This window comes from Myotis lucifugus, unplaced genomic scaffold (genome assembly GCF_000147115.1).
Source record: "Myotis lucifugus unplaced genomic scaffold, Myoluc2.0 scaffold_557, whole genome shotgun sequence".
In the NCBI taxonomy this organism is placed as follows: Eukaryota; Metazoa; Chordata; class Mammalia; order Chiroptera; family Vespertilionidae; genus Myotis; species Myotis lucifugus.
In genome coordinates, this window is record NW_005871605.1 from 517,021 (window position 1) to 528,394 (window position 11,374).

The following is an 11,374-nucleotide window of genomic DNA, read 5'->3' on the forward strand; positions in this document are numbered from 1 at the left end:
TGCTCCCAAGCAGTCACACTGCAGGACGTGTGGAAGGGGAGGACCCATTGGGGTTGCAGAGGAGGGGACACTAGGAAGGGGCTGCATCTGGAAGGGTGGTGGGTCCCTGTAACCTCTGCTTTTATACCTCCTCCTCCCTGCTCTTCAGAGCAGTGCAGCGCCTTCCATGCCGCCTCCACCACTGAATGAAGATGTGGCCCAGCCGGCGGACACGCCTTCGGTCTGTTGTGCAGCTCGCATGCCAGTCCGACTCTCTTCAAAGCCCACGTTTCTGATTCTGTCAGTGCCTTTTTAGACCAGTCAGCTAACTGATATTTTCGCCAATCCCATACACACATGTTTAGAAGCCTCACCAGATCTGAGTAGAATTTTCTCATAACCCTTTGGTCATAAGAGAGTCAAATTCTTCCCTGGTCTCCCTGTCACTCACTCCGTGTGTCCTCTTCCCTCTCCGAGGAGGTTGAAACATCAGGCGAAGGCAGGGGACTGAATTGTGCATGAAGGAGAGCCGCCAGCAAGACAGGTGGCTAGGATGGCCACCTGATTCCTGCTCTCCCTATCAGTTTCATGAGCTTTGGCATTTCATTTACTCGCTGCCATAGTAACAGGCCTCCTGCCAATCTTTCTGTTCCCATCTCCTTGTATTCATCTGTATGCGCATCTGGAGGGGGCGGGGAGGGTAGGAATGGAAATCTCCCAGGAAGGCAGCACGGGCGCCTTGGGTCTGCCGTTGCCTGCTCTGGAAGTGGTATCAGCAAGCAGTCACCTGTTGGGGTTGTCATTTCACCTTCACATTCAAGGGGGGCTCTTCGTTCTGTGAGCCAAGGGGAGCTTTATGACCTTAAATTAGAGCCGGCGGAGATTGTTGCTGAAAATCCTTTATACTCATTACCTTTGGGGTGATGCGAAGCCAAGCACCTTCCTTCCGGGATGTGGTTCTCACCTTTGTGTGCACCTGGGCGTTTGAAACAATCCTATTGCCCAAGATTTTTAAATCCAGGCCAACTGAGGAGGAATCTCCGAGGGTGAGAGGCAGACACCTGATTTTTGCAGCTTCGATGATTCGGTGCGTGCCGGAGGAAGGCCTTGGCGATGCCACCTTTGCCCTCGGACTTGCCAAGTCATGAGAGGAACCGGCCCCCAGATGTGACCGAAAACAACCTCGAATGACATTCCTAAGCTGGAGCCCTGGGACACAGGTGGATTAAGTATGATCGCCCTACACAGAGGGCTGGTAATCTAGACGCATAGTAACTGGCCGCTGGTGGCTTCATACAAACGCAGTCAGGACTTCCTTCCTGCTCGGGGCTCGTTCTGGAAGTCTCCCTGCTGCTAGCCTTTGGTGTAGTGCAGGCGTCACTGTCTGAGCTCGTGGGGCCACGGCCCTCGGGTGCCCCTGCGCTGGAGAGTCGGCAAGCCCCTCGTGCTCTTCCGGCGTCGCCTGCCTCGCTGCGGGAGCCATGGCGGCTGTCCGCTGCCTTTGGCCTGCACCCTCAGCCGGCGGGCGTGGGCTGTGCCGCGGCCATGGCGTTGATCTGCGCTGACTCACAGCCACGGGCTCCTGCCCCTCGGGACTCTCTCCTCCCATTCTGCTCTGGGCTCCTGATTTCCATCACTGCCCTCGAAGAGCACATTTTAAGGTCAGGTGTCCGAGGCCTCCAGACGCTCAGTCCTGGCCACGTGGCCTTTGAATGAGCAAGTCCCTCTCACTTCCTCCTCACCCTGTTCCGTTGGCCTGACTCCAGGCCAGGGGCGTCCAGCCCTGACTCACAGACGCCCGTTTCCCCAATTCCCGAGAGATGGGGCCTCCGCGGGGCCGCTCCTGATGCCAGAAGCTCGGCCGTGAGGCTCAGTGGGCACAGCCAGCGAGGGAGTGCGCGGCGCTGAGCGGAGATCCGGGCCCTAACACAGTTCACGTTACGGCATCTGTTGTAAGAGCAGTTGGCATAGGTGGGGGGTGGGGCGGGGGGAGCAGTCCTCCTTAAGACAAGACTCAATCTGCCCTCCAGCAAGGGTGTTTCTAAAGCGCCTTCTCCTTGCTCGTTGCAAAATAAATCAGGTAAAGTGTTAAAAAAGAATACTTACCTTATTACCTAGAGAAAGCTGATAACGTTTTGCTGTATGTTCATCCAGACTTTCTTTTGGTGTGTGCACATAATTAACTTTTTTCTTTGGAAAAGAGCTGTAGGTTGACCACATGCTGATTTCTTTATTATTGAAGTATTTTCATGTCAGTATTCAAGGCTCAACGCCCTGTGTCTAAAACATAGGACTTGTCCAGTCAGTGAAAATAATGCATTGAACTGTCTTCTGTTAATGAGCAACTAACTGTTTCCATTTATTCACTGTCCTGGTAACATTGCGGCGAATGTTTCCATAGTTAAATCCTGTGCTGGGGAGGTGGCTGCATTCAGAGTACATTCCTAGGAGTGACTGGGATTGAAGGTGCACACATTTTAAACTAGTCTTTACTGGTAAATTGCCCTCCAGAAAGTGTACGTTTTTACCAGTGTAGGTGAGTGAAGAACCTGAAATTGTAATGTTCTAGTCAAAATATTGCCTTGAGCAGAAAAACCCATGGCTTCTAGCTATACCAGGCACAGCGAGCGCCCCTGCTGACTCCACCCCAAACAGAACTTCCATCCGGATCTCCTTCCCGGCCCTAGCAGACCCCCTGCACCGCCCCGAGCGGGGGGTGCCCACCGTCAGGTCTCGGGTCAGGCTGGCCCACGGTCCCTCACCCCCGTCGGGACAGGGCTCCCCTGAGTCCCGGGAGCAGGGCTGCCTCGGGCTCCAGTGGCGCCTGCTCAGCCGCCTTTTCCTGCTGACGGACTGCTCTGCCCTCATGGCGGCATGTCACGTTCTTCACAGCAGGGACTGGGTTCGTGGCCCCGCGGCTACCCTGTGGCGGTGGACCCCGCAGTGAGCAGCTGGGAAGGCCTTGTCCTGAGGAAGCACGTTGAGGGGCGTGTTTCCGGGTGAACCTTCGCTGGAGCCTGAAGAAACGATTCCTCCCGGTGATGGTTTCAGGCCCGCCCTGCCTCATGCCGCAGCGTTGGCGCTGCTCTTGAGAGACATCCGTCGTCACTCGCACTCCCATTGGCAGTGTCAGGAGGTGCAGCCTCCTCTCCTATAGCATCCCCCCCCCCCCCAACTTGTAGTCATGGGCTCCTCACTGCCGTGCAGTTTGTAGTTGTTAAAAATCCAGTTTCATTTCAGAACGACTTCAGGAGGATGAGTGTGGCAGGGTAGTCCTGCAAGTTAGTCTTGGCAGGGACTTCGGGTAGAAGTCAGCAGGGCCCACCTCCTGCCCAGTGAAGGGATGGCCTAGTGGTGTTCTCGTTATAGGAAGGCTCCTGTCTCTGTGGTTCGACCCTTTGATTCCCCTTTAACCCTTGGGAGCCAATACAATACTTTTTTGCATAGTAACCCTGCAGATGGTTGAAGTTAGCTACTGGGTTTCCTCCCAGTCTTCTTTTGTAGACTGAATACCAGTAGTTTCAGTAATGAATAAGATCAAAAATTGATTTTAATTTTGTCTAGGATGAATTTTCTTTTTTTGTTAATCCTCCCCTGAGGATATTTGTTTTAACATTGATTTTTAGGGAGAGTGGGAGAGAGGGGGAGAGACACAGAGAGAAACATTGATGTGAGAGAGTGTGAGGGACACATTGATTGGTTGCCTCCCGCACGTGTCCTGACAGGGGTTGGGAGTTGAGCCTGCAACCGAGGTACGCGCCCTTGATGGGAATCGAACCCGGGACCCTTCAGTCCATGGGCCGATGCTCTATCCACTGAGCCAGACTGGCTAGGGCTAAACATTTACTTCAGTGAGGAAAGTTGCAGTTGGCGGCCTGGATTGGTTGGATCACAAGTTTGTTGGGCGGACTGGTGAGTTTGTAGACCCCTTTCCGAATGCTGTGGAGATGTGAACAGTCAGCTGGAGTTCGTTAGGTTGGTGCCCTGCGTTCTGCCTGGGGACCCATCCCGTGGGGAGTTGACTGTGACTCAGTGGCCCAGGCCATGGTGTTACTCGGGTATATTTAGACGGCGTGGACGGAGGCCTGGCCAGCTCCCCTCGAGCCATTGCAGTGCAGAGCAGAAGCTGGCCAGGTGGTAGCCAGGTGAGGCTCTGTTGGCCACGTGGTCTCTCCCGGACTTGTAAGCGGGCACATGGCCGTGGGGCTGCCTGCACGGAGCGCCCCCTCCTGTAAGGCTCTATCTCAGGGGTGGGCAAACTTTTTGACTCGAGGGCCACAATGGGTTCTTAAACTGGACCGGAGGGCCGGAACAAAAGCATGGATGGAGTGTTTGTGTGAACTAATATAAATTCAAAGTAAACATCATTACATAAAAGGGTACGGTCTTTTTTTTTTTTAGTTTTATTCATTTCAAACGGGCCGTAGTTTGCCCACGGCTGCTCTATCTGCACAGACAGGTGTGAGGCGCACTTGGCCGCGGCCCTGGTTTGCTGACCCCACCTTTACAGTGACGAGGTCAGGTACATGGAAGAAGCTGAGTCCCTAATAGGCAAGAGGTCTTCTTACCCCACCTTCATCTTCCTTTTTAAACTTTCAGGTCATTTGAAATGACAGTGAAATGAGTGTGTCTATTCAAGTAGTTTACAGTTTGACCTTGACATATCAAAGTCAAACAAAACGTGCTTGATATTTTCCTAAGTTACATTCTTATTGGGTAGCTTTCCCCTTTTTTAGACAGAAAATATTTTATCTCACAAGCTCTTCCTTATTTTATACTATAAATAGTTGAGTTGGAATTTAAAAAGACGAGGTAATGAGATACATTCCTTTTTAATAGCGCAAACTAAAACCAAAATGTGTGATTCGGGTAGCTAATCAGAAGACTAGTAGTAATCAACCAAAGTCTGTTTTGTTCTTATAACTCTTATTTTCTATTTGGATAGAGTGTTCGCCCACCTCATCACAAAATAATTGATGTGCTTCCAGGTCAAGAAATAGCATTTTTAGTGAAATGAAACATTGCACTGCTGTTAGCAGTGAGGCTCCTGCAACACTGAGCATGTCTGCGTGGTGAGATGTGAGGGAGTTACACCACAGGGAAGTGTGTGCGCAGGCGCAGGAGTAGTCGCCACAGACCTTTGACCAGTCTGTCGGTGTGAAGAGAGTGTTTTTACTGTTTTTAGGAAATTTGTTTTAGCATAAGGTTGGTTCCGTATGGAAACAGCTTCCAGTAGGCGAGTTAAAGTCCCGGGGGCTGCAGTGTGAGCGGAGTAAACACTGTGTCTGACCCACACCAGTCCCTGGTGCGCACACGTTAGCGGTGCTCGTCGGAGAGGAAGGCTGTGGCAGTGCGTTTCCTTGGCTTCCTGGACGCGCTCACCTGGCCCGCAGTTGTCATTCGATGCCGACTGAGCATGGGAGGTGCGTGTTCCGAGGTTCCCCTCTGCACCCCCCGGTGTGCCTGGGAGGGGTGTCCCTTCCCTCCCCGGGGTCCTCGGCCTCCTCCCGACTTTGCTCGGCACTGTGCTCCCCCCTCCTCAGGCCCTCCTGCAGGTCCGCTGCCCTGACCCCAAGCCGGCCTCTCTGAGCCCCCGCCCCCCACGTGTGTGTGTGTGTGTGTGTGTGTGTGTGTGTGTAGATTAAATATGTGACAATAGAACGCGGGCCGGTTGGGGCATGTGGCAGGGACAGTAAACACAGCTGCCACATGGTTGTCGTTGTTGAAAGCCCTTCCGCCTTCCATTTCATCTGCTCACTGCTGACTCGCCCAGGACTCCTCTCTCCTAACACCTGGCTCACATCCAGCTGCCCCTCGGGCTTTGCGCTTCCATGCTGAGCCCTCTGCCATGGGACCTCTCAGCCGACCTGCTGGCCCCATCTCCCACGTGACCGTCAGCCCGTGCTGGGGCTTCTCCCTCGTCGCCACCGCTGCCTGTCTTGCTGCGACGAGGCCTGTCTTCCTTCAGCCCTTCGGGCCTTTTCCACTTGCCTCTCTGACTCCGAGTCCTCTAGCCCCCACGTCTGTGCTCCGAGCTTCTGTGTTGAGCTTTTCTCTTCCTCCCGCCCCCTCCTCAGGGACCCCCTGCTCCTGGGCGTCGGAGGCCTTGCCACAGCGGGATCCCGGGGTGTAACTGACCTGTGGTTCGGAGCCTAGGCTACACCCCGAGGTCCCCCCGAGGAGCTGCTACACACTCAGCTGCTGTCCTCGCAGCTCCCTCGGGCTCCCTGTGGCTGTGACAGCAGCACCCTCTCCGCCTCCGTCCTCTGGTGCCCTCTTTGCCACCCCTCTCCTCCTCGACCCATTTCACATGAGCTGGGGTTACCTGGACAGCATCTGCCAGACATTCCTGTGTGCACCTGTGCAGAGAGAGACCTGGCAGGAATTCATCCCAGGCAGAAAGTCCTTTATCCCTGGACGATGGGATTATGGCGTGGGAGGGTTTTTGGTGACGGGCATTTGTTATTTATATACTTGTACCCACTGTAATCTTACTCTCAACCCTGCTATCCTGACCTCCGTCCGTGGAACGCCTGGCTCCTGCCTCATGCGCCTCACCCTCCGCCCCTCACCTGCGTGCGAGCCTGGTCGCTCGTCCTCTGCGTCTCCCACTGTCAGGAGTGACCCGCCTCCCAGCCCCCGTGCTCTCCCCGCCAGCGCTGCCCATGTGGCTGCCCTGCCGCTGGTCCTGCCGGGTGTGTGCCCACCCCTCTGTTAGAGTGTGCGCTCCGGGGGACAGAGGTGGGTCTCCATCTTCCCCCTTGGGTTGCGGTCTCCAGCGTTTCTTTGGGGGGAAGCCTTCCCGCGGCTGTGGTTTTGGTGGATGGGCTGTGTCCTGCCAAGAGGATGCGCTTCCCTGGAGCTGGAGTTTGGAGCCGTGGGACCCAGGCCCAACCGTGACCGGCGCTGCTCCATCCCGGCCACGGCGCTCGGAAGAGCCCCCGTGAGCTCCTGCCTCCCGACCCGGAGCTGCTCTGGTCCCTGGACTCCGAGGCGGCCGCTGCAGATTTCCCTTCGCATCTGTGAGCTCTCGCTTTCTTTACAGTGAATGTCAGTCTCTGTCTGTCTGTCTCAGCCAACATTTCTGTTGCTTCGACCTAAAGGTTTCTCCCAGCAGAGCTGTTCTGAGTAGAGCTGACTAGACTTGGTCATTCCAGTTCTTACATTGAGTCTGATGTGTTTTTTCCTTCTTTTTAAAAACAAAACGAAACAAAACAGCCCGAGACTGCTGCTGCGCTGAAGCGGACAATAGAAGCCCTGATGGACCGGGGGGCGATCGTGAGGAACTTGGAGAACCTGGGGGAGCGGATGCTTCCTTATCGGATCTCTGCCCACAGCCAGCGGCACAACAGAGGCGGGTGAGTCCCTCCCTGGGCCCGCCCGGAAGGTGCTGCTCAGTTCCCCTTAGAAATGACCTGTCCCGCGCCCGGCGATGTGCAGCTGCGTAGCCGGGCAGTGGGCGCTGCAGGTGGGTGGGGTGCTGCCGCCCGTCACTGTGATCTGTACAAACAGGTGGTGCTGGGAGCAACGGGTTTACAAGCTTTCGATTGTGGGAGATGTTTCATTGCCACCCTAAGTCTCGCTTTCCCCGGGCATTTCCTTCACTTTGGCCTTGAAAAGACCTCGTGAGCAGCGTGTCATGCACATGCTCAGTGCGTCCTTCGTGAACATGCGGGCTGCAGACAACAAGCCAGAGGTGCTGCTGACTGCGCCGCCCCAGCGCCTAACCCACGGCATCTGCTCAGCCACGAATCGCAGCTTCTTGTAATGGACTGTGTCTGTCACATAGTACAGGGCGTCCCAAAAATGCAGGCACAGTTGAACAGTGGAGAGCTCCAGTTTGGAAATGAGATGTATGTTAATAAACACGGCCTTTTTAATTACGCAGAGTGTGTAGACATTTTCTTGGGACACCCTATATATAACCACTTCCTCAAACGTGCCAAGGATTTGAGTCTGTGGTTAAATAACGGTCCTGTGTAGAAATTCTGAGTCCAGTTGGTTGAGTTGGTACGAAGCTTCTCTAAGCCCTGGCGGTGTCTTCTTTACGCCCTGGTTTCTGGTTGGAGGGAGGCCATCTCGAGTCGCTGGGTACCCTGGAGTAGGGGTGGAGAAGGTGGAGGCAGTCGCTCATGCGATGGAGGGTCCAGGAAAGGCTGGGTCTCCCTCCACTCGGCCGCACAGTCCAGGGGTAGGTGGGCAGGGCTGCTCATGGTGGCTTCTCACTGCAGTTAACCCTGCTGAGCCAGGGGCCCGGCATGCTCCCCGGTGGCTGCACCTGTGTGTGCTGCGCTCTGCTTCTCGAGGCATCTCTGCAGAGTGCCTGAGGCGTTGCTAGGCAACGTGAGTGCACAGTGGCTATTCCTCTTGCACCGTCATAGTAACAGTGAGGATGGAGGTTGTGCGTGTAGCATTAAAAAAACCTTAACCGTAAAGGGGTTTGGTTTAATGGCAAGGCTGTGTGTGGGTCCTTTGGCCTTTTTGTTGAAGAGGAGCACATAAATGTGGCGGAGAATGGCGAGCCGGGTTCCCCGGGGGAGGCCCTGACCAGGGGAGTCGGCCCCTCGTGTGCTTTCAGGGGGCGCTGCCGGCGCTCTCCTCTGCCCTTTTCTGGGGGAGGACTCGGGGAGGATTTCACGGGGAGGGTCGGTGGGACCCTCTGGAGCGGCGCCTCTCCCGGGTGGGTGGCGCTGCTGCCGTCCGAGCACCGCACCTTGGGCAGCCTGTGTCCACGCGGCGCTGCCTCCCTCGTGGGTGGGACAGATTCTGATCCTGGAAAACCCCTGGGCCTGAGCCAGAACCGAGAAGACAGCATCGCCATCCCTGGTCGTGCGCGGCCGCGAGCTCCTGCTGCAGCCCCTCGCTCGTTTCACTTGAGGATTTACTCCTGTTCTCCTTCCGCTCAGCCCGCAGCAGAGGAGCAGCAACATTCTCAGCGTGTGCGCTGTACACAGACACGGGGGGCTGGGGGGGCAGAGGAGCCTCTGTTGACGCTTGTTTTCTGGGGTACATCGGTGTCTGGTATTTTGGTTGAACGTGTGGTCTGTGAAGTGCTGGTTACACAGGCCGGCGAGGTGCGGTGTCTGCGTCAGAGCCGGGGCCTGACTCGGCCCTGAGGCTGCTGTGTGGAGCCGGTGTTTCGTGGCTAATGCATGAGCCCCGATGCCCCCCGGGACTCGAGACTCACACTGTGTTGTGGAGCTGCTGGTGTTGCGTTTGTCACTTTTACATGTTGCGGAAGAAGGGGTGTGTCCGTGCGGAGTCCTGGGTCTCAGGATGGTTCCTGTGATGGTCGTGGTTGCCGATCTCCAGTCTTCAGTTGCGTTGGGCACTTACCTACACGTGGCCAACCCGGGCACCAGGTGTCTGTCAGGGACGTCCCGTCCTGTGGGGTGACTGCCTCTGCCATTCCCCACCCTCTTCTCCCCCCCGCATCACACGGCTGCCGCACACGTGCCACGTGGGCCTGACAGGAAAGCAGGTGGACAGGGCTCAGGAGGAGGGATCCCACAGTCAGGCTCAGCCAGGGAGGGCGACGGCCGCCACTTGTTTATTATTGCATCAGGTCCAGCATGCAGTTTATGCCAAAAAATAAACATGCAATCGTTATAGTCCAGATATTAATCTGGTCAGCCCTGCGTTAGGAACAGGCAGCGTTCCAGAAAATGTGTCTGTAAGTCTGTTGTTTGTCCTGGGAACCTGTTTCCCATTGGAACAACCTGATGGCCAACTTCTCAGGAGGATCCACAGAAATGTGTGTAACTCCGTCTCGGGGTGACAGCGCACATTTTAAATGTTGCCGAGGGAGCCTGGGCCAGGCCTCCTCTATCAGGGACGGTGGCATCTCAGGCATCATCTTAATAAAAACTGATGAGACAGCTTTCCAGGGAAGTCACTTCCCACCTCAGCTGTCCCCCTGGCTGTGTGCGTTTAGGAACAGGGAGCAGTTGACGGGGGGAGGGTGGGCCAGGCTGGGGTTCGGGGGGAGGGTTGAGTCTTCTGCCCCTGCTGTCCAGGTGGAGGCTGTAGGCCATGTCTGGAGACCACAGAGCAGGCCTCGGAGCGGGTTCTTCGAAGGCCTGGGTTCACTCCAGCTCTGCATTTGCTTCGGCCTCGTGGGGGCCCCTAGATGTTCTCTCCTGTGAACCTTTGCGTGCTCCCTGGCACCTCATGCCCCCAGGCAAGGGGGTGCGGAGCACTCGCCCCGCCCTGCTCCGGAGTGAGACAGGCCGGCGCCACGGGCAGGAGGGGCAGTGGGAGCGGGTGCTCATCAGTCCTGCAGGGTCTTAGCAGCAGAATCACCTCGGTGCCTCCCCGCTGCATGTGCTGGGTCAGACTCTCCCTCCACGGATGGGGCTGGGCGGAGACCCCCGAGAGCTGGGCTGGGAGGAACAGACACGCCGTGGCCAGCCCCGGGCCGGCCTGCATTGTCTGTAAGGTGCCCGCTTGGCCTTGCCTACTGGCTGCAGCGAAACGCTGACTCGGAACACAAGCCCCCGGGAGGCTTTCTTCTGTCTGTCCCTCTCTCTCATCTGCTTTAAGACGTGAATAGGTGTGAACAGCAGAGACTTGCGCACGCATAGAGCTGCCCTTCTGTTTACGGTGCGCAGCGATAAAAATAACTGGCTGTGGGGAATCAGTGGAATTTTACTGACTCGCTCCCCACATGTGTCTGCAGCCCGCTCCCGGAGAGCTGGCACCAGCCCCGCGGAGATGGACGCCCTGCTGTGGTCTTCCCAGCGGCCAGCGTTCCCATGTTCTTGTGCAATCCCATGTGTTCCCATGTTCTCGTGCATTTCCATGTTCTTGTGCATTCCCATGTGTTCCCATGCATTCCCTTGTGTTCCCATGTCTTGTGTGTTCCCATGTCCCGTGCACTCCCATGTCCCATGCCTGCCGGCAGCGTAGTCTGGCCGGTGTGCAGTTCTCCGTGGCTGGCAGGGAGGCTGCAGCGGCCTGGGCTGCCTTAGTGGTGGGGCCCAGGTGTGTACGAGCCTCAGCGGGGTCGTGGCTTTCTGTGTGTGAGCGGCGGATGTGGAAGGAGCGGCTTTTCCAAGCAGAGGCCTGGGTCGGGGGGGGCTCACTGCCCGGGGGAGCTGGCTTCAGCGGGTCCGACCACACAGTCCAGGACTGGCATCCAGACAGTCTGTGTTCTGTCTCCAAAAGGCTCCAAGATGCTTTGGCTCCAAACCCCTCCCCTCCCCCTGCCATCCCCCTCCCACCACGAGCCACGGAGAGTTCAGTGGAAATTTCCACTTGTCGGCTGGGGGCAGGGAGGCTGTGAGTGAGTGTGTGACTGTTTGATAGACAAAGAACCCAACTCCCATTTCAGGCAGGCGCTGGCTTCTGGAAACCTGTGAACGCTGAGACAGTGACATGAAAAAGCCTCCACAGC

The 11,374-nt window shown here is 56.4% G+C and overlaps 1 protein-coding gene across 1 annotated transcript in view; it reads left to right on the plus strand.

Moving 5' to 3' along the window:
• Positions 1 to 11,374, plus strand: part of MRPS6 (mitochondrial ribosomal protein S6) — an 80,228-nt gene that overhangs the window by 58,719 nt on the left and 10,135 nt on the right. The window contains exon 5 of the mRNA XM_023745605.1: positions 7,198 to 7,337. Coding sequence (XP_023601373.1) covers positions 7,198 to 7,337 — 140 coding nt within the window. The remainder of the gene's footprint in view (positions 1 to 7,197; positions 7,338 to 11,374) is intronic.